At 42.4% G+C, this 23,149-nt stretch overlaps 2 protein-coding genes across 8 annotated transcripts in view; both read left to right on the plus strand.

Annotated features, from left to right (window-relative positions):
• The first annotated feature begins 424 nt into the window (after positions 1 to 424).
• On the plus strand, positions 425 to 7,243 carry eif1axb (eukaryotic translation initiation factor 1A X-linked b). The gene is made up of 7 exons (XM_085171996.1): positions 425 to 597; positions 1,457 to 1,540; positions 3,841 to 3,944; positions 4,123 to 4,173; positions 4,456 to 4,537; positions 5,061 to 5,152; positions 6,016 to 7,243. The coding sequence occupies exons 1-7, from the start codon at positions 582 to 584 to the stop codon at positions 6,019 to 6,021; spliced, it is 435 nt and encodes a 144-aa protein (XP_085028122.1). The 5' UTR covers positions 425 to 581; the 3' UTR covers positions 6,022 to 7,243.
• Positions 7,244 to 7,359: 116 nt separating this feature from the next.
• Positions 7,360 to 23,149, plus strand: part of map7d2b (MAP7 domain containing 2b) — a 36,904-nt gene continuing 21,114 nt past the window's right edge. For 6 of the 7 annotated variants that reach the window (XM_085171910.1, XM_085171909.1, XM_085171911.1 and 3 more), the window contains exons 1-5: positions 7,360 to 9,057; positions 10,008 to 10,094; positions 10,937 to 10,990; positions 11,207 to 11,367; positions 22,537 to 22,675. In XM_085171910.1, coding sequence (XP_085028036.1) covers positions 9,021 to 9,057; positions 10,008 to 10,094; positions 10,937 to 10,990; positions 11,207 to 11,367; positions 22,537 to 22,675 — 478 coding nt within the window. In that variant the 5' untranslated portion in view covers positions 7,360 to 9,020. Of the gene's footprint in view, positions 9,058 to 10,007; positions 10,095 to 10,936; positions 10,991 to 11,206; positions 11,368 to 15,113; positions 16,535 to 16,607; positions 22,676 to 23,149 lie in introns of those variants that run through there. The other variant, XM_085171916.1, reaches the window with a different exon arrangement.

A 23,149-nucleotide genomic window follows, 5' to 3' on the forward strand; every position in this document is an offset into this window, starting at 1 on the left:
AGCCCTCAACATAAAAAATCAATAAAAAACTAAAAGAAGATTGGAAATAAAATACAATAAAATTTAATAAAATATCATTTAAAAAAATCATAATCTAATTCCTGAAGAAGCTCCACAGGTTAAGGTACATGTAAGAAAAATATTGAAATGTTTTTATAAAATAAAATAAAACATAATAATGTGAATATAAATCAATACATTAATAGCTGAAGAAAATAAAACAGCCACAATAAAAATGTTTTTTAACTGTATGATAATAATGTAAAAATTGAACATAAACAATAAGAATTACTACTACTACGGTACTTTTACATTTATTAGAGGTTAATTTCGTCACTGTTGCTTCTTTACTGAAAGAAGCGCTTTGTCTCTGTAACAATGCCCCGTTCCAATAAAGTACTGAGGTTTTGAATGTCCTGGTCTGCGCATGCGCCTTTCTGATCAGTGATTCGACGCTGAGTAGCTAGCATCTCGTCAGATCTGTGCTTTCTCTGCATTCGCTCACTTCTCGTGAACAGTTATTGTTTAACAGCTGGTCATTTCTACCGAGCGGAACTACCGTGACCGAGGCGTGAAAGAATATGCCCAAAAATAAAGGTAAGGTCAGCGGGAAGCCGTTCGTTAGCGACGTGTTTCAGTTGATTGTGTCGGAGCCCGCCGCGGACACACGCAGCTAAAACGTGACACGGACCGGCTGCTGCTAGTTAGCCCAGCGGAGCCTCGTTTACACGACCGTTAGCGTGGTATACGTGATGTTTACCCGCTCTGTTTGGTTCTATGCGGGGTAACTGTGAATTTAGGAGAAATCTAATAAAGTTCTCCTTCTCCGTTAACGATTGAGCTAACCTGATTATTGGTGTAGTCCGCTGCTAATTATTACAGCTAACCAGCTAGCTTCTATCTAGTTACCCCACCTACCCCACCCGGGCTGGCCCGTAATATCCGCCTCCAATTTTCACCAATATTCAGCCTTTTAAAACACCAGAGTGTCTTTAAACTGGGTTCTAAACTATTCTCCAGATGGTATTGTAGCGTTTGGACGATGTTACGACCCTTAACATAAAGGTTAGCTCCTGTTTCTGTCCGGTTCCCCTTTCAGAGAGAAGCTCACACAGGCGTTGAAATTAATGCCATCTCTGCTGTGTACCACGATAAAAAGCCAGTTTGGATAACTGAAATTGAACCATTCACATGTACTTTAAACAAGATGTCAGTGTTGTCTTGTTTAGCAGAAGTTTCTGGTGTTTCTAGTCATTTTTGTTCTGTTGCTAAACAAAAAGCTGCCTTAAGCTTGATTAAATTTAACTCCACTCAAGCCAATCTCATGAAATCTTAGTATCGGTGTTTTTGGTTGATTGCTTATGGCGCCAAAATTATTTATATGTACGTTTAAAGAAAACAAAACAGTGAAATTGACACAAACCACTAATGTATTTCTGCTTGTTTCTGTTTACAGGTAAAGGAGGTAAAAATCGGCGACGTGGAAAGAACGAAAATGAGTCTGAGAAGAGGGAGCTGGTGTTCAAGGAGGATGGACAGGGTAAGTCTGGGTTCAGTCTATTCTGTTTGTGGGTTAGAAGAGTTGCCTTCACCTCCGAGCTAAGCAAGTATGCAAGTATTGCTTGCACAATATAATGCTGTTCACAGAAAGGAGTGCCTTACAGAAAATTGCCAGGTAAACAAAACACTGACGTTATAGCACTGAATTTACATGTTCAAAAAGGAGTAGGACGAAGTATAAAGTTATTCATAAGGTCTAGGATTAAGCGTCACTGCATGTCCTTAACAAACAGTAATTTAGTGTGTTTGATGTGAGTGGGATGAAGAGGGAACAATTAAGGTTTTAAAGTATGTCTCAGTTAAAATACAGTATTTCATCTTATTATGGGAAAATAAAATTGAGTTACACAAAGGAGAGTGATGAGTAAAATACAAAATAAAATGCAATAAAGGTAAAAAAAAAAATTAAACCTTTTAAATGAATGGAACAAAGTGCTGTTTAAAAAGCTGCATATTATTGGATAAGTTGGGTCTGTAGAGTGAGCTCGGTAAATTCAATAAAACAGAATAAAAAGTGCCTCCCTAAAACAAACACATCAAATACTAAAAGTATAGTGGTCAGTGTATGAAGAGTTATTTAAATAGTAATAATAAAAGTTTGTTCTAGTGTTAGTTTAATGTATCAGCTGTAAAACTCAGTTACACAGAGCTATGTTTCATATATTATGTCTCTCTCTCTTTTTCCTTTTTTTTTAGCATCTGCAAATAAAAATGATCTCAATAACTTGAAATCAAAATGAAGACATGATATAAAATTTTTAAATGCTTTGGGAAACCTGAATATCATCTAAACGTTCAGAAAGTAACAGGATGAGTACAAAAAGACAAAAATAAATTTAAGGAGGAAAAAAAATCCCGATTGTTGTAAGTTGGGCACAGTTTTAAGAACTGTAAATGAGAGTGTCATAGCTCATCGTTCATGCTAGAACTACTTAAATCTCTAAGACTGAAATGTAATCTTTCAGTCTAATCTAATCAGTTTTATCCAAACAAAAACATGCTTGACGTCTTCAGTCCTGTGCTTGCATATGTGACAATTATTTGATGGTAAATCAAATATTTGCTTAAAAAATGTCTCGTTAAGCTGTGAGGATTTAAAATATCAGCTGTAGTTGATGAACACACCAGCTCCCCAGCCTGCAGGTGTCATTTAATTCATATCAATTTAATTTTGTTTGTATAGCACCAATTCACACCAACAGTTGCCTCAAGGCGCTTTAAGGTAAAGACCCCACAGCATTAGAAAGAAGCCCCAACTTTTACATGACCTACTATAAACAAACATTTGGTGACAGTGGGAAGGAAAAACTCCCTTTTAACAGACGGAAAGGATTTAAGAGCAGTGATGTTTAGAGCGCTGGATGACTGAGGGGTTTACTGGCTTTACTGTCAGGATCCAGCTGGAGCTGCTCAAATCAAAGTAACAACCCTCTGAGGAGCAGGTTTAAAAACAAATTAAAATTTAAAGTTAAACATTGCAATCACTGGATGATCCATCTCTTTGTCATTATGCCATTCACAAATATTTATGGCTGGATCCACTCCCAACAGCCTCGGTGCACGTGTCACTGATCCTACCAGACCTGGATCAGAGAGTCAGGGACCTCCTGGGCAGTCTGGTGCTATTTGGAAACATGGGTACAGAACACTTCAGAGGTTCTGGGGAAGGTGTGGGTCAGTTCTGCCTTCATCATTCAAGAACTGTTCTGTACCAGGAAGAACCCAAATCACCAGGATAGCATCGCAGTCATTCTGGAGTGTTTCAGGCTTCAGACTGTCACGTCTGTCACATGTGCTCAGTGTGAACAGTTTGTTCAGAAACATGCACACGAGTAACCTGCAAAGCAGCACATTCTGTTCCTGCTGCTCGGCTGCTGTTATCTACAGCTTTGTCTAGCTCTCCTCCTGCTGGTGTCCACTCTGAATCTTGGCGCTCTGCTGGGAGACTCGGCAAACTTTCCTGTGACCGCAGGCATGGAGATCCTGAAGATCTGGACTGCACGGGCAACCATCAGTACCCGGGACACTAACAAAAAGCAAAACTAGAGAAAATCAGTCAAAGGAGGAAGAGCGAGCAGTCTGTGGGCACCACCTGCTATTCCCTTTGTGGGGGTTGTGTTGTTGTTGTCTCATCCAGTGCATCTGTCACTTTCATTTGCACCAAGGCAGCTGAAATAGATTCATAATGGTTTATTCCTCCTGTTCTGAACAGTGTCCTTTATTACAGGCGAGTATATCACGAGTTGATTTAAGCTTCCTTTGCTCTCTCGTGTGTCTCAGAATACGCTCAGGTGATTAAAATGTTGGGGAACGGACGTCTGGAGGCGATGTGCTTCGATGGAACCAAGCGGCTTTGCCACATCAGAGGAAAACTCCGGAAAAAGGTAGGAATGAGCCGAGCACCTTCTGTCGCCTTCTCCCACCGTCACACCACAGAGGAAACTCTGTGGTGTGACGCCGCGTCAGCATTTTCTCAGGCAGCCGCCGTCAGCGTGTGCGCGGGTCACAAAGTGCAGCGTGACCCTGTGCGACTCATCCCTGCTTTGTTTTGTTTTCCTCCAGGTCTGGATTAACACGTCGGACATCATCCTGGTCGGGCTGAGGGATTATCAGGTGTGTTGGTCGCTCACACAGGCTTCAGATCAGACCACTAATACTGTGTCAGTCACTGAGAGGGCACCGTGAAGCTTTAACAGCCTGAACTACTTTTCCTAAACTTATTAGTGTTTTATCAGTAGAGATGTTGATGTTTATGTTGGCCACAAATAACAAAGCTGCTCACAGTCGTGTTTACATGGAGAGTCCTACTTACAGGGCTCTGTAAGGGGGCTTAGTTAAAACTTCTCAAGTTACTGTGATCAGTAACACAAACTTCAACCCCAACTTCTGTTCCAGGACAACAAAGCCGACGTCATCCTTAAGTACAACGCAGACGAGGCTCGCAGTTTGAAAGCGTACGGAGAGCTGCCAGAGCACGGTGAGTTACGCTGCACGTGTCACATTAATGAGGCGGTTTTTTAAAAGCTTGCTGTGTTAATGTTACTGCAGCTGCTTGTCTGGTGTCTCCACAAACATTAACGTGTCAGACCTGTAGGTGAAGTCGTATTCTGTTTACTTGCAAATCCAATGTGGAAAATAGTTGCAGGTTTTGATCAGCAGAGGGCCTCATTGCACATCACAAACATACTGAATTTTGGGACTGAGCAAAGTAGCAGCACCGTGGTGATGACCCGACCAACTGCAGGAAAACAATAGAGGAAGCGTTAGGGCTACCCAGTTAGCCATGCATGAACTTTCAAAATAAAAGTTCAAGGTTTCTCCACTAATAAATCACGTGCAAGGTGGAGAAGTGGTGACTCATTTCCAAACTGCTCCCTGATGATGATCATTCAGAGCATCTATAACTGCACAGTCCGACCCTGTGGCGTGATCAGATTCACTCCGGGGTCGGCGTGAGTACTCGTGAGATTTTTCTGATGCATTTTCTGTTTCATCTGCAGCCAAAATCAACGAGACGGACACATTTGGACCTGGAGACGACGATGAGATTCAGTTCGATGACATTGCAGATGATGATGAGGACATTGATGATGTAAGTTGGCGTAATCGAACAATATTTTTTTATATATTGTAAGTACCTGAATTTAATTCTTCACAGGAGTGGATTATAATCCCAAAAGTAGTCTTGAAGCCAGGACAACACCTTGAATTAAATATAAACAACTAGCAGCATAATTTTACTTTCTTTTTTTAGTTCTAAATCTCCATCAGTGACCTTATTTTCTGAGACACAGTGGAGCCAAAAATGATCAGCAAATATCAGTGTTTGGTAAACTGGTTCACAATGAAAGTCATTTCTGATCCCGACGTGATAAAACCTGCGTCTCCCGTGAGAGTTAACTGAAAGTCGGGATGTTTTTAATGGAGAAAAGTGGATGTCGAGGTGTCAGAAGCTCGTCACAGGTGAAGCAGTTATCAGTGAGGAGAGAATTTGAGAATAAAGCTTTAGTTGCACAATTAAAGCTGCTGCGTTAACTTAGAAGTTTCCTGCTTTGCTTGCTCTTAAACAAGTTTGGTTTTGGAGCTTGTGTCATCAAAAAAGTTGTGGTGGTCACATTTTGCTTATAAATCATAATTGGTCGTATTTAAGTTCATTTCTGATTTAAAACAGGAAAAAAAAAAAGATGTGAGGAGACAGTTTAGCTGAGCGAGCCTGGGCGTAAACTTGTTTTTAAGTGACTTTGGAGTCTTGGACCTTCTAACAGCCTTATATTGGCTTTTTTCAAATGCATTTGAGAGATTTTATAGATATTTGATGATCCTCACCATCTTTAACCCCCAACATGATATAAACTGTAGAAGTAGTTTGTTTGGTCCAAATATGGTTGATAACCAAACAACTGCGTGCACGCTGGGATCAGATTGTGCAATAATGTTTCCTCTTCCTCTTCGCAGATCTAAAATCCTGCCACTGGAGGGAGAAGGTGGGATTTCATTAGAGATGCTCCGATTGGGATCTTTCGAGCCGAACACAGCGCACCGAAAATAATTATTTTTATTAAGATCAGCCTATGCCAGTCCAATACAGTTTATTAATATACAGTATGTTTAATCCAGCTTGTTTATCATCAGTAGACATCTTTGTTGTTTGGAGAACTTTAAGTGCATTTCACACGGGGGAGATCACCATCAGTACTTTGATTTATTAGACAAGACGCTGCTTTAGAGACGGTCTCAGTTATCAGACGGAGACCACTGAGGAGGATGATTACGAAGATGATGATGACGCCGACAGTTTGCTTTTCCCACCTTTGTGGAGAATCTGAGCTGATCGACTGCATCATACGTGTAAGGTGAACATCTGGAGCGTTTCTAGATTTTTACCTTTTGCTTCCAGCTGCAACAGAAAAAGGCAAATCTGCCATCTCAGTTTTGTTTTTTTCCTCCTTAATTTTACACACAGCTGCACAGAAAACACACTCATTGTCTCATGACTGCAAAATATCTCACACCTAGTGCATGTCATCTTTTAAAAATGTATTTATATTCATTTCACACTGTGGAATTTACAAACGAGTACAGAATCTCTGGATTCGCCAATAAAAACATTAACTAGTTTGTGTTTTTCCTCCTTGATCGTTTATCGTTGTTTGTTGATGGCAGAAAGAATGCGGTGACCTCCACGGTGGCTTTTTGCTCCCTTTCCTTTACGCCCTGCCTGCTCACATGAGCTCGTATTTTTAGTTTACACCCAGGCTGAATGAAGGCAATCCTGCTCCCCTAAAATCAAAAGAAGACTCAGATGTATTTCTCTGTTTACTTCCCTCATTTGTCTTTCTGTTGTTGTTTCTTTGTCCTCTTTTTGAACTCTTTGCTGCTCGCAATTCCGGTCGCTAGACCAGCGGTTCCCAAACGTTCCCCTTGCAAACATCCCCACCAGTTAAACCAGTAAAACCTCACAGCACAGCCATTTATCATCGCATAGAACCTGTAGAAAAATCAGTGATTTATATCTGCAGCATATTATATCTATTTCCCCTCCGAGGAGGAGGCCCAGCACCTCAGTTTGGGAACCACTGCTCTAGCTGACGTGGGGCCTGTTGCTGTTGTAACTGAATTAATAAAAAAGTAAAATGTACTATGATGTTTGAAGGCTGGGTTTCCAATAAAGATCTTAACTCCACTGACCTGGCATCGTGGTTTTTGGGCGCCTAACGCACTTCCTGTGTCGGTCTGATGGTGGCAGCAGGACAGATAAACTGACCTTAAGCTGAGGACATTCGGGGCTGCAGGGAACAACAACTGGTATTTTTGTCCTTACAGTGGAGAGGCTGTGCAGGAAGTGACGACCTGCTGTGGTGAATCCTTCAGCCTCAGGCTCACAGTGTGCCTGCTCTTTGTCTCCAAATGGTTTTATTTAAAGTTGACCAGTCCTCCTGTCCCTTATTTAAGTTCTTATTTCATATTATTTCTACTCTTAAATGTTTACGTTGGGGAGAACAAAGGCCAAGCAAAGAAGCTCAGTAATGCAGGCTTTTTCTGTCATACCTAACAAAGTAAGATGTGTGTGTCTGTCTAATTAAAGTGTGTATCCAGAGTTTATCAAGATATGGATGTAAGCAAAAATCTTAAACTTATTTATGACAGAACTGCAACATTGTATATAAAATGTTTCTGAGCTATTGCAGCACATCTGTAGTTGTAAATGTATCTTTAAGAGGTCATTACAAACCTAAGATTTTGTTTTCGCCTTTCAACCTAAAAGCTGAGCAAATATTTGTGATTTATAACACCAGTAGTTATAGTTCCAGCTTATAGCGCTTGCATAAACAATACCTAATCAGATCAGAACCCTTGGTATCTGTTTATACTGCATTTATACTCTGTGTGTTTGTGTCTTGTGTCCTGCAGGTTTTTCAAATAGGTCCATTATTACCACATTATTGGGTTTATGTAATATAATATAATTTGAATGCAAACCGAAGCAGATTTTGACCATTTTTAAGACATGGGCTGGTTTAGTTCGTTGAATTTCTGCAATTATCACACAAAAACATCTGTATCTGAGAGGCTGTTGTCCACACGTTTATTTTTTCTTTGTGATTTATTAAAAAACCTCATTGTTGTTATTTATAGCGCTGCCATCTGAGGCGACTCAGTAAGCGTGTGTGTGTTTTGATCTGAAAACAGCAGCACTGACCCACATTTACAGCAGCCATCCTCACGGTTTGCAATGACGTAACTGCATCGCTGGGGCCGGCACGTGCGGCCTGTCACGAGCCAATTTCAGCTAGTTTTACTGCCACGTGAGGAAGAGAGTGTCCTTTTGTGACGACAAACGGATTTAATCTGAAAAGTTACAAAAATGAAAGTAAGTGACATAAACATATTGTAAAGCTGCTTTACAGCGATTTATTCTTCCGCCAAGCTGCTTTTATAGTTCTGGGTAAGCGACAGTGCCGCTACCTGGTTGCTAAGCGACGCATAGCGCGAGTGGGCGCATTAATATGTAAATTAGCCAAATGTAAAGCGGTCACAGGTTCGTGTTTCCGTTTTAAACCAAAAAGCTGGAAAAATGTAATATTATTTTTTTTACTACACGTTAAATACTTTTATAGTATCACAAAGAGCTATGTTTAATATTTTTATTTCATTCCAGTATTTTTATTTTTATTTTAGTCCCGACCTTTCGTTGAAGCTACCCTTGTATTTGAAGCTTTAAATATGGCTACATTGGCGGTATCGGTTCTTGTTCATCTGAGAGAAGTATATACGAGGACTGACATGAAGATTACGTTTTATAGCATCGAATAGAAATCCACTCTTGCTCCCCTCCCCTCCCTGTGCCTCCTAGCATCCTCCTAGACTCCTCCTGAGTCACTGTGTCGGACCGGCGCTCTCCTGTGAGGGTCTTAACGTCTTTCTGGCTCTTGTCACGTCCCTCTACTGGAAAACACTCGATGACCCAGGTGGCTCCAGGTCCAGCTGACATGACAGGTGAGAAAAATATTCGCTCCTATTTATGAATCTTATATTAAATGTATAGTATTGGCTGGGTAATCTTCCTACGCTCAGAAACGCCCATGGACAAACATTAACCCACAACCATTAACCTGGATAGGACTGAGTCACGCTGCATTTTCATTTAAAGACCTTTAAAGAGTCATGCGTTACATCCGCATATACTGAAGAATTACTTTAGATATGAAACACATTTTCGATGTGTAATGTTTAGGCATGGTTTTGCATGTTGCGTTGTACAAATTTGTTGTTTCATTTCATATATAGAAGTCTACGTGAGTGATACACATCAAATGACGTCTTGGGAAGTATATTTTATGATAGGCCAGCATAAATATTCTAACTGATTATGTTTGCTATCCTACCTTATATTGATTCCACCCATCCCTCTTTATGGGCTGTCAGCTCTTTAACCATCCACAGTCCTCATCATCCTCTTAAAAAAACAGCAGATTTCTGCATGTGATGTGATGTACACTGGAGACAGAGTGTGGGAGAGGGGACTTTTGGCTCATGTTTGCATGTATTTGCATATCTAATGCCTGTATGTTAAGACCACTGCTGCTTTCAATGTTTTGTTTTGTTTTTTAAAACCATTGAAAGCAGCAGAGTGCGGTGGATAGTTGCCCTTTGGCTGCTTTCAGTCTGTCAGTTTGACAGATTAAGAGGGAAAAAAGGAGCAGGAAGAAGGCCGGAGGTTACACTCAGGGGTCTTGGTCTGACATCAGACCCCCAGAGGCGAAGCAGTGACTGACAGAAAATGTATTGCATCTGGACGCCCTGTGACTGATAGCTTTCCTAATCCCTGCTCTTCCATATTGACAAACAGAGTGGTCACGTTTGCCGCTCTGGCTTTACATTTTTAGCTTTACTTTGCTTCTCGGCCAAGTGTGAATCATGTCTGACTCTTCTCTCCCGAAACACAGCGCTGGTCCCTCCTCCTGCGCCAACACTCCTCGCCAACAGGCACGCATCTCCTTCTCGATCACCATCCAATCACAGGAGCCCTCCAGGTAAATGTGTAATCTCATCACAGCCTTTTACATGCTCCCAGTATTTTAATAAAGAAGAAGGTGACAGTTCTATTTATAGAGCGCCACTTCAAAACAACAGTCATCTCCAGGGGCTTTATTTAGTGAGCTGAAAACAAACGGCACAATCACAGCATCCCCTATGAACAGCACTTGGTGACTGCAGGAAGGAAGAACTCTGTTCTGATAAAATCAAGCATAGGAAGTGAATGACTTTGCAAAACAAAAACCTGCAAGAGAGATTAAACAAAAGTAAATGACACAGTCATATTCGTGGAAGCTTGTTTCTGCCCCTGGAATAAAACAAAAAGGTTCTTTTGCCCTTCAGAAGTCAAAATTTTGGGTTATTATTTCAGGATTACTAACGAAAACGTCTGAGAAGATAACTCAACTTGGGAAAATAACCTGAAGATAAGAGTTACCGAGTGAAAATTTTAAGATAGCAACCTGAAATGTTGACAACAAGCTTCTGTACACTTATTTATTTAATATGTGTTTGTTGAAGGACATATCCTGGTCAAAAAATGACTGATGATTCTTCATAATCTTATTGGAAGTCTAAGGAAATGCCATTAAAAAGTCAGCGTCTGGTTAGACACTGAAACATAGATAGTTGCAAACTAACGTTAGTATTATTTTTGAGTCATTCCCGTGTTTGTCTTAACTGCTTTTCAGATTGTGTTTTTGTGTGGTTAAAATTCCAAACAAAGTGAATGTGATTACATGTAGGGGTGGAGCTAAAGCAGCATGATGAAACATGAAAGATAAAACATATGTAGAACCTGCAGGCGGCCAAACTAATCATTTAATCTTTCCTTTTACAGGCTCCCAGCTGCATTTAGCAAAAGAGCAAAGCAACGACGGAGAGAAAATCCGAGGTATGAGCGATTGTCCAGCTGGTGTAGCTGAGTGTGGTCTGTCTGCTTCATCTGTCACTGGCAAACGCACACAGATTGTTGGAGGCTTTCCTGTGATACGCAGTGTGCTGTATAGTGGATCAAGAAGTGCATTATTTCCCTTAAAATGTTGTGGAGGAAACAGTAGAAGTTGAGTTCCTAAATAAGTAAATAACGAACACCCCGGTGTGTGCGCAGAGCTGTCGGAGGTGCTGCAGGACAAAGAGCGTCGCGTTCAACAGCAACTGGAACGCTGCGCAGAGGAGCGAGGGAGGAAGATGGAGGAGCAGAGGAGGAAGGAGCAGCAGCGCAAGGTGGCGGCCGTGGAGAAGAGACGAAAACAGCAAGAGGCGGAAAAGGTCAGAGGTCACAACACACTAATGCGTCGTTCCATTTAACTGGGAAGCCTGATTTTAGAACGATGTCATCCCAAGATAAGCGGGTTCTAGTGGTAAAGTTGAAAAAACTGGATTTGCTTTGCTCTTTAGAAAGGTAGAATTCACTAGCTAAACAGCGTGAGGCTTGGTTTTTGTGCTTAAAATCAAAGCTTCTGCACGTTCCTGCACAGGGTCTGGTTCTCTGCGTTTGGCTTTTTAAGCCACTTAAAAATAAAGCTTTCTACCACTCTCTTCATTGTTAGGTGGGGGCTGGTGACCTGCTCTGACTTGGACTTGAAAATTCTGACTAGGAATTCAAAAAATTCTGTCTTTGAACTTCAAATGGAACGGACCATAACCGTGCTTTCAGATAACATGAGAAGAGTAGAGACCCACCAAGGCTCTGAAGCATATGTGGCTTCAGATAGGGTTTAACTAGTGACAGGGTTATTGGGAAAGAAAGACGAGCTTCGCTAGCTCTCTGCTGCTTTGGGTTTCAGGTAATTTGTTTGCATTGCAGACTGTCAAGGAAAAATACAGGTAACATAAGAGGCGAGTCAATTCATGGGCGAATAGTGTGGTTTGGAGAAAAATCTGACTTTGTGCCGTCTTTAAACAAACTGCTAACACAGCTAAACTACAAGCAGTACTAGTGAGCTAAAGGGGATACGCACAGCTAATTCATTCAAACCCCTTCGGGCTGGTCTGGTACCTGGTTGTCAACTAACAACCAGGTTAGCTAAAAACTGCTGTAACTTGCTTGCTAACATTTCATGGCTGTTTCTCAACATGTATACTTGTGTTCTCTCTGACTTGTGAAACATACAAGTACAGTTCCAGTTAAAAGTCCACTGTGTTTCTACTCCACCCATCAAGGATGCTTCAGGTGGTGACTTGTGTGTCAAAAGTAGGGCCAAACTCTTACATTTTGAATATATTAATGTTTCTGTGACACAAAATAATAATAATAATGATGGATTGGATTTATATAGCGCTTTTAAAGGCACCCAAAGTGAAACCTTCAAGATGTTATTAGTCGAGAATGTAGTTGTGGTTAACCTCAAATATGTGATTTATCAAGATTTTGCCTATTTGTACAAAAGGTCTGGCGTTTTTGGAGATGTCCATCCCCTAGTTTAACAACCAGCCTCTTGCCTCGCCAGCTAGCAGCAGTTTTAAAAATGATCTGTGGGAACCGGGTGCTCTCGGCAGGTAACATGAGCTCCGACTGCCTGACTCCAGGCACATCCTTTTCCCTACTCGGTAGACATTAGATGCACGGTATGATTCACTTAGGTCTTCTCTGTGGGGTGATCTTTGGTTTATTTCAGTGTTTTATTTATGCTTAAAATATATATTTTTAATAATCTGTTTTGTAAAGAACTCTGTTATTATGCATATCATATGCACAGGCCAGTAAATGAAATTAAGGGTTAAAAATGTATTTGAGGGGAAATACTAACTGTGTCCTCCCACCTCGGAGGTTCAGATCTCAAATGAACTTGCGAAGTATGAACTAGCAAGAAAAGCCCCCATACCTCAGTAGGAATGCTAGCTGGCTAGCTTGCCTAATTACTTCATTATGATGCTAAATTCTTTATAGTGTCAGATAATTTTATCCATCAATAAATCTAGAACAAACAATCATATATAACTAACATTTAATGTCTATAGTAATAGCTATTATCATGAGGGTAGTTAGCCAGTTAGCTGTACGTTAGCCACACAGTGTGTATCTGATATTGGCAGCGTTAAGCTAGAAAAATACTCTTTTGTACGTTTTTAAAAGGTCATTAGTGTGAAATAATTAATTTAGACAGCATCGAGACAATGATGTAATCAATCATCAAGAAGGTCAGCACAATAAAACTGGATCATCCAGCCCCGGTCACACAGACTTTATGCTTCTCAGTGAAATAAAATCTGAGCTGTGCTCCCCTCAGACTGTCTCCTCCTTCATCTCCCCCCTTCAGAAACCTGATCACAGGACAGTTATTGGAAAGACAGGCTTTCTCCGTTTCCCACCACTGATCACTCTTTTCCCTTTTCTGTCTGCGAGCTCGCTGCTCTCCAACACTGAATTATTAACCGTGTCGATCCATAATCGAGTCAGTGTGTTTCCAGCTGTGATGTCAGGCTGAACCAGAGCTTAGGAAAGTACTGAGTAATTAATGCAGAAGCTCTAAAGACTTTCTGCCAGCAGACCAATCGTGTGCATTCAGCTGAAACATGAAAAGTTTAGCTGGCTGGTTGTCTGCAGACTTAAAGTTACTGGACATTATTGTTTTCCTGAGCAGGGCACCATCTCCAGGATTGGGATATTGAAATCCTCTCCTCACGTTATTGGCAGAAAAAATCAGCAACCAAAAAACAAACCAGGATATGAGATATAATAAGATATAACAGGAAGCAGTCATCTGTGGTGTTATGTTAGAGGAGCGATACATTAATATTCAGGTTCAGCTGAACTGCGATTGAAGTTCCAATATTTTGCGGCCACTGCGTCACCTGAAAATTAAAATTAAAATTCTTACTTCTTGTATGAATATCTCTCTTCTGTGATTTTAGTCCGGCCACTCTGCGTTTCATGATTATCTTCTTGGGCATCTCCAGTCTGCAGCACAGCTGATTTTTTACATCTTTCTCTGGAGGCCGTCTTCTGACCTCGTACGCTGAGCCCTCAGAGGCGTCTTCATTGAATTAAACTTACGCCAACATCAACTCGTGTTTCAAACTGATTCGCCTGAAGTAGAGATCAGTAATGGACTGAAGATTGTTTAGTTAATTTCTTTCTAAGTCCAGTTCACATTTTCACTGTCCATCCATCTTCATCCGCTTTATCCGAGGCCGGGTCGCGGGGGCAGCAGCCTAAGCAGAGAGGCCCAGACCTCCCTCTCCCCAGCCACCTCCTCCAGCTTATCCGGGGGAACACCAAGGCGTTCCCAGGCCAGCCGAGAGATATAATCTCTCCAGCGTGTCCTGGGTCTGCCCCGGGGCCTCCTCCCGGTGGGACATGCCCAGAACACCTCACCCAGGAGGCGCCCAGGAGGCATCCTTATCAGATGCCCGAACCACCTCAACTGGCTCCTTTCGATGTGGAGCAGCAGCGGCTCTACTCTGAGCCCCTCCCGGATGGCCGAACTTCTCACCCTATCTCTAAGGGAGAGGCCAGCCACCCTTCGGAGGAAGCTCATTTCCGCCGCTTGTATCCGCGATCTCGTTCTTTCGGTCACTACCCACAGCTCGTGGCCATAGGTGAGGGTAGGGACGTAGATCGACCGGTAAATTGAGAGCTTCGCTTTTACGCTCAGCTCCCTCTTCACCACGACGGACCGGTGCAGCGTCTGCATCACTGCAGCTGCAGCCCCAATCCGTCTGTCGATCTCCGGCTCCCTTCTCCCATCACTCGTGAACAAGACCCCGAGATACTTGAACTCCTCCACTTGGGGCAGGAACTCATCCCCGACCCGGAGTGGGCACTCCACCCTTCTCCGTCTGAGAACTATGGCCTCAGATTTGGAGGTGCTGATCCTCATTCCCGCTGCTTCACACTCGGCTGCGAACAGCTCCAGTGCGAGCTGGAGGCCCTCACCCGATGAAGCCAACAGAACCACATCATCCACAAAAAGCAGAGATGAGATTCTGAGGCCACCAAAGTGAAAGCCCTCCGCCACTTGGCTGCGCCTAGAAATCCTGTCCATAAAAATTATGAACAGAACTGAAAGACTGACATTTTCACTGTCCTCTGTAATTATCACACTACATCATATTGTCACAATACTGGCGCTGTTTTTGTATCCTCAGTTGGCTGTGGACGCTTCCCTGTCCCACAGCTTATTCTACCACATTTTTAGCACATGTGGGGAAAAACAGTCCTATAATACAAGAATGAATATTTCAAATAAATTATAGTCAGATTTTCATCAATTAACTGGGCTTGTTAGATTGTGTCTTTCCACCACTGACTCAAACCTCTCTAAACACACTGGACGTCATTTTCACTCACTTTTAAGATGTTCCACACAAGACGTTTTGAGGGCTGTAGTCAACTTTGGCTTTGCATGTTTCTGTTTGTACAGAAGCATCTGATCTCATCATGCCACACACTTTACTGGCCTGAGACCTGGTAGGTAGTGGGACCAGTGTCGCTACACGGGAGGAATTCCAGTTCCTGTTAATCCCACTGTACAGAAATGGGCTGTATCCCAATTCAGGGTCTGCAGCCTTAAAGTACGCAGCCTCAACGATCCTCAAGGGCCGCGTACTTAAAGACCGCTAAGGCCGGAAGTGCGAGGCTTGTGAAATGGGACGGTCTAGCCTCCGTCGCGCTGCCCAGGTTGCCTAGCAACCATGATACTAACAGCTGGAAACGTTTCATACAGCTTTGTTTGAGAGAAATGAAGGAGAAACTCTTTTGTTCATTTGTTTGTTTCTACATGAGCTTTGATCATTCTCTGATTAAGCTCAGCTATTGAACGGCGTATATTTTAAAGTAAAGGCTTTAAAACCAAGTTAGTACAAACGTCACTAATGTCACATGACTTTGCCGACATGTGGCCAACAGGAATGTTTTAATGTTCCTCATTATTAAACATTTGCACATAAATAAGTGACATAATATTCAGTACTTACTTAAAGTTTACTCTTCGGGCGCCCCTCATCCGCCGTTTTTTTTCGGCAAAATTATCCACACCCACCGCCGCGCTATGCATTCTGGGATATGTTGGGCCACGAAGTCTACACCGCCACGTCCTTGAAATTCAGGGAAATGAAGGACGCATTTGAGGGCCGCATTTCGAGCAGCCTTCGAATTGGGACAGCCTTCGTCGTATCGCGGTGACGTAATCGGCCTTAAAATGCGGCCTTTAAGGCTGCAGACCCTGAATTGGGATACAGCCACAGTCTGCACTTCAGCTGGGGGCGTTTGTAAGAATAAATACAGTGATTGGAGCTAAATGTATACACATATACTGCATCACGCTGAAAAAAACAGCTCTCTTACAGTGAGGCTGACTTCGCCTGAAATCAAGCAGTGACGCGTGGAGCACTTACAGAGTGTTGTTTCATTAAAATCAAAAATTGGAACTATTTATTGAGCAACTTTTATTAAAAACCTGATTAAATTTTCCAAAAGAAAAAAGTTTACGTTGTTTCTGCAGCTCCACAGAGCCCCACTCATTCTGGACTCTGTGTGGAAGAGGAGAGCTCGTCTTTGTTAGAAGTTCTCTGTCGGAGCAATTTTTCTTTGTGCTGCTTAATAAAAGCTGGCAAACAGCTCAGAGGCACATTACTGCCCCCTTCTAGCAGTAGTAGCACATTACAGCTTAGCAGGCGCCGGTAACAACAAGGGAAAAGTATACATTAAAAAATAATCCATAAGCCATTCAGCATTTCTGCGATCTCTCATATGACCATTCCTACTACACTGGAGACAAAGGCAGTAATTTTCTCCTTTGCTGGACTATTTTTTAAATCATAATCCTGTGAAATGACTCAGATTCACAGACGGATGTGCAGCAGATATGATGATGTAGCTGCTGAGACGAGCTCTTTCTGTTTTTACTTCTTCTTCAGAAGCAGTGAAACACATCACCTCACTCTGCGTGAGTCATGAGTGGGCGTCACTCTGCCTAAAACCACTGACTCATGTTATTACACTGCTCAATTAATGATCGGCTGTTTCGTATCGAGAGCAGACATTTCTGGCGGTTGTTGGAAAGCTAACCAGCGCACAAAGGGTTAACAGGTGGTGCACAGAGAGAGGAGAGAAGAAGAGGAGGAGGGGGATTATTATCTGTATTGATGTGGAGGCTCTCTTTGACTGCTAACAGCCTCCACCTTCTCCTCCACCTCGTGTCTTCCGCCTCATATGCATAACTTAATGATATAATGATCAGCTGGGCTCACGGGACGATGACATCACCTCCAGCGTATCGTGTGTCGTTTACTGGAACAAACAGTCGATGCTGTGACAAGCACATATTTCACCTTTGAACCGGAGAGCAAAGCTGCAGGATCGAAGAGCTTCACTTGACAAGAGAGAGTTAATACAGGATCCAAACTAAAACAAAGCAAAGTACTTAAAACGAATTAGCTTGTAGTCACAGTGCGGGATGCATTTTTTAATTTATATTTATTGTACCAGGAAGTAGAGACCTCACCAGGACCCATAAACCACATTCAAGAAGATTTTTGATCATCGTTTAGCACTGATAGATGAAAAACACTGAATCCATTATAAAATATAACAGTAATCCTTTGCAGTTTCATAAATTCATTAGCTAACGAATCATTTGTCAGTATTTAAAGCAGATAGGTTCCTCCATGTTCTGTGGTGCAGCGTGCTACTGAGCTTTGGTTCCACGAGGCTCGTGTTAGAGGCTACTGCGGGCCTTTCTGAACCAGTCAATAAATAGTTTTGTCTATGAAACAAAAATAAAAACTGCTTTCAATGGCTCCTTTATTCACGAGGAGTCACAACAACGGGTAGCCTCGCTTGTTCGATTTGGCTGAGGTTTCACGCCCTTCCTGACACAAACCCCACAGGGATTTGTCTCCTCCCAGGATCGAACTGCGGCTCTTGTGCTTTTTAGGTGAATCTATAAACCAGGAATAGAACGAGGAGAAAATACCAGCCAGAATCACCTGGATTTTAAAATGTTTCCTATTCCAAAAAGAAGTTTTAAAGTCTCTCACCTTTTAGAAGCAATAACGTTTTAATGAGTAGTCATTGGAATAGTTGTTTTTTATCGTCTGTTGATGAATTTCAGTTATTCCAGCTCTGCATTGGAGTTTAATGGTTTTAAAACTCGAGATAATAGAATTGTTTAGTGTTTGTCTCTGCAGTTAACTCTTTATAACGCCTCAGATTTATTAATTGGCCTTGTACAAATCAAATTTAATGTGTGTGTGTACATTGAGGTTTCTCATGTGATGTCATGTGCACGCTGCTCGGGTGTTTTCCACCGTGTTAGATGTGTGTGGTGGGGAGGGATGCTACAGTGGGTGTGTTGTCACGGCTGACCTTCATCATTTGATCATGCCTCCCCGTTTGAGTATGTCGCCGGGACCTGCTTCACTCTGTGTGGTGTGAAGCAGCACCTCCCAGAAACAAAGCAGAGGAGGGTTTTGTTACACTTAAACATAACCATCATGACCAGGATTTGAAATAAGGAGGTCAGTGTTTGTACAGGTGTCGCTGTGAGGTGATAGAGAGCTGGTACCCCTAATATGGTCAAACCTTCTGTTTATGAGAGGCAGCCAATCATCCCAAAAAGCTGATTCTGTTCATGTGGACGTAGCGTTTTCATAGTGGAAGCAGCTAAATTGGATTGTTTCAGTGGATGAACTGAGGGGCTGCACAGAGGCTCAATATAACATAAAAACAGATGATTTTGACCTGAGAATCATGCAAAGCTACTCTAATAAAGCCCAAGAATAAAATATGCAGAATGGATTTATTATTAGTCTGAGGTTATTTTGGAGATAAAAACTGAACCTGGTTCATTTTTGTCTAAATATGTAACCACTATTAATTTGAGTAGTGTTATTAATTACTGACCATGTCTTGTTGACAGCTCACCTGCAGCACTCGACTCTGTTTTATTTGTCTCGTGAACGGTTTCATGTCGTGTCTCTAATTGTGTTGAGTCCTTTCATCTCATCAGACAGGCTCACTTCACATTCAGCACTGCAGAGGTGAACGAGTCCATTATGACTAACTGGCACGTTTGCCTTGTAAATCATCTCAATCAACACGCTGCTCTGCCGCTGTAAATAAAGCAAATTGCACTCTAGTAAAAGGACTCATCAGGAGTCAGTTATGAGGGGACCTGCAGGCTGCTCGTCCATCCCAGCCCTCCTCTCTATCTTTGATCTTCCTGCCCCACTCTCTCTCCACATCTTCACTCCCTCCCTCACCTTCATCACATTCTGCTGTCTCCCTTTAAATCCTGACTCCCCCTCCCCCGCAGCCTCTCCCTCCTCCTGCAGTTTTGTGCGTGACTGTGCATACACCTTCACCCCACCCCCATAGTGCTGAGGTGGGGCATTTCCACCCACTCCATATACAGACAGTACACTGAGGCAGTGTTTCAGCTCTGTGCTGGCCAGTTACTCTGCATGGGCCACCGTAATGGTCGATGACTGAATTTCCCAGAGGAACCCACCCGAGGGATTAATAAAGTTTTATCTTATCTTATCTTATGATTGTAAATCCAGTATGAGCAGAAAGCCGAGCCACATAAAAAGCAGGCGGCTCACTTTTTACCCTCTGCAACAAACACAGAAACAGCTCAGTGTACAAACAGGTGTAATATGAATAAACAAATAATAAATACACATAAAAATAAATGCAGGGATGATAATATTTACCTCGTAAGGCAATGAGAACATCACTAAATGGAAAATGCTTCTTCTGGTCTTACATTTTTACATAAATATAAATAGTTTCAAATAAAAGTCTGTTTTCTAAAGAAGGACATTTAACATTTATTTTTTAACAAATAAACAGTTTAAATATGAAAAACAGCAAATTTCAAAATAAAACAAAGGGGCCTTTACAAATATACCTGAACCTGAAATATTCTTTAGTCTTAAAAGGCTTCAATTTACTGCTTTAATATATCTGAATATAATAACAGCTCATTTTAGATTCACAAATGTGTCTGATTTCTTTAAGGTGCCTGAGGCCTTTATTTGACATCCTACATATTTATATTCATCAAAATAGAAACAAGTGTCAGTCACGTAATGACATTAGGAAACCCGACAAAGTCATGAATCTAAAAATGAACCCTAATAAGTGTTTTTAATACAGCAGTGAGGACTTTAATTTTGGTTCCATGAATTTATTCCCTGGATTTTACTTTTCAGGTAATTGACTCCTTATTTTGCCCCTTAAAACATTTTTGATTCAGACGTCTCACGTGTGCTTTGATGTGGGATCAATGATTTTCTGACTTATTTCCTGGTGTTGTGTTATTGAGGTTTGTAGGGCTGTTTGTAATGCAGAGCTTTAGTTGTTCTGGTTTTTGTTTATTGAGTTTTTGCGCCAGTCAACTATTATGTTATTTCTTTTTGTGGCTGTAGTTTTGTGTCTCTAGTGTTAGCGGTCTTTTGTTTATTTCCTGTTTTACTTTGAAGGTTGACTTTCTTGGATGTCTTCCATTGGTGTTATTTTCTCCTTCATTATTGTCCGTTCGCCCTGATTATCTTTACCTGTGCGTCAAAGGAGCTTGCAAAGAAAAGCGTCTGGACTTCTTTAAGTTGCTTGAAGTCGTTTCACCTCTCATCCGAGAAGCTTCTTCTGAAGTTCAGAACAGAAGAAGCTTCTCGGATGAGAGGTGAAACGACTTCAAGCAACTCAAAGAAGTCCAGACGCTTTTCTTTGCAAGCTCCTTTGACTACGATGACCTGGATGACTGAGAACCTTCACAGACATATTTTACCTGTGTGTATTAACTGCACCTGCTTGTCTGTATATAAAGCCCTTTGCCCAGCTCCGTCTTGTGCTGTTTGACTTTTCCAGTGAACCTATCAGCTTAAATAAACGCTGCACTTTGCTCGACCTCTGAACTGACCTTCAACGCTCTTATATTGAACATCTCAAAATAATTGTCAATATATCTGTTTTTCAAACGACAGAGCCAACAAACTTAACAAAGAGTGAGAAGCGCCGATAAAATAAGAACCAGCCTCGAGCTGTGAGTGAGGTGAACTTTGGAAATGTCGACATGTCACGTTTGCATGCAGCGCAGAGTAGTTTGGATTTGTCCCGTGCGTCTCAGATCTGGGCGTTGCAGATGCTGATGGGGTGTTTTTATTTTAATTGTGTGGTTTATTTAAAAAATCTGCTGTTGGTGCGTTTTTATAATGCAAGAATCCAAATTTTATGAAGTCTTTTCTTGGCTGAACGTTCACCTGAATGGTTGGATTTTTGAGGCGTCACTTGAGGCCACAGGTGTTGTTTCAGGGATGTGCATGTGTCTGCATGTGCATCTACAGCTGTAAGCACAATAGGACAATCAGACATTCACTAAGTAATAATGATGCTCTGGAACAAAGGAGCGAGGTCCTCTATAGTAACAGCAGCACACAGCTCACAGCAGAGGGCGGGAGGTTTGCATCCAGGGTCTTTGTCTGTTTTCCCAGTAGCTTAGGTTTCTCTCTTGCTCAAGGACAGTGTTGCAAAACAGAATTAGGTTGCATCTAGTAATTTATAGTATTTTATTTTGGTGTGTCAATGTGTGATAAGTTAAAATTGTGCTGAATGGGCTCTCACTCTGTGATCTGGAGCAAAATCCTTCCCACAGATAATAAAACAAGGACCTCACCGTGACTCCAGCATGTAGACATTAAGGATGTAAATCATTAGGAATGAATAACAGCTGTCTCGCCATAACATTTAATACACAACAGGAATGTCTCTGTGAGTTCATATAGGCCGAAATCCATCAAAGATTTTTATTGTTTTCCTCAAACTGTGATGATGATGTAAGATTAATAATTATACCCAGTCATGGTTTGCTCATCTTGTCTGCCAGTCACTCCCCAGTGCTGAGTGTATTTTTATTTTCTAGGAATGGTTATTGTCACACTGCAGCATGCATGCAGTCCAGAGGAAAAGGTAGAGGAAGGCAAAAGGATGAAAGAAATGCAACCAGTATCAATCTCCGATCCACCCACCATCTGTGTGTGTGTGCAGGCATGGTCCCCTGTGTAAACGTGTGTTCATGCATGTGTATGTATGTGGTGGGGGGTGGTGACGGGCTGCATTTTGCCTCCTCCCGTCTGACTAAAGTGCTTCAGAAACAGACTCAGTCATTAGAGAGGGAGTGGGTGATCGACATAGAGAGAGAGAGGGAGGAGTGAATTGAACTGCGAGGTGGGGGAGAGAGGGAGCGGCAGACGGAGGAGAGAGAGCGAACAGAGCTGCTGTATCACTGAGTGGCAGACGGGCAAGCGAGGGCTGGTGACCACCAGCAGACAGCGAACAGACGAGCGCGAAGAGGGGCGAGGCCGCTGCCGCTGCTGCTGCATGCGGTAACCATGGCGCAGCCATCTCCGAGTGCATCGCCCGGCATCCGTCGCCGTAGCGATGGCTCGGTAAGAGAATCTCTCTTCTTCCCTGTTTCTGAACGCAACGAGCAGGAGAGGCTGGAGGCCATGGTACGCCGAAGAGCCGGGGGCCCTGAAAGACGAGGAGGAGGAGGTGGAGGAGAAGCCCGGGAGCACCTGGATAACAGGCCTAAACGGTGGACATGGGGAGGACCGCCTGACGGAGTGGAGGGTGAGTACCAACAGAAACGATGATGATGTCATTGGAGGGTGGGTTTGATTTCTAGAACTCGGGGGGAGGGGGGGGGTTGGTAGTGATGGAGAAGTGGAGAGATGTTTCAGGAGGAGGAGGTCTGGAGGTCAGGAGGAGAAGGGGGGGTAGCTGTGGGAATAAAGGGTGGAGACGTAAAAGCAGAGGACAAAGAGCAGGTGAAGTGAGGATATAGAGAAGGAGAAAACAGAGCGGGGCAGTGGAGGAAAAGGGTGGGGAGGCTGCAATGCAGGAACGCTTTGTCTCCAAACCCCTTCAGGCTTTAGAGACTCAGAGTGAGTTCATAAAGCTTCAGCCTGATCAGACGGGCTCAAGCTGTGCCTGTAAACTGCTGTTTAAACGTGCTACAGGTGCCCGTTTATTTTTATGTTTGTGTGTTTTATTTCCGAGCTGGGATGCAGGACTAATTCTCAGAAGACCTTGAACGCAACAAGG

This window comes from Neolamprologus multifasciatus, chromosome 9 (genome assembly GCF_963576455.1).
Source record: "Neolamprologus multifasciatus chromosome 9, fNeoMul1.2, whole genome shotgun sequence".
NCBI classification, from domain to species: domain Eukaryota; kingdom Metazoa; phylum Chordata; class Actinopteri; order Cichliformes; family Cichlidae; genus Neolamprologus; species Neolamprologus multifasciatus.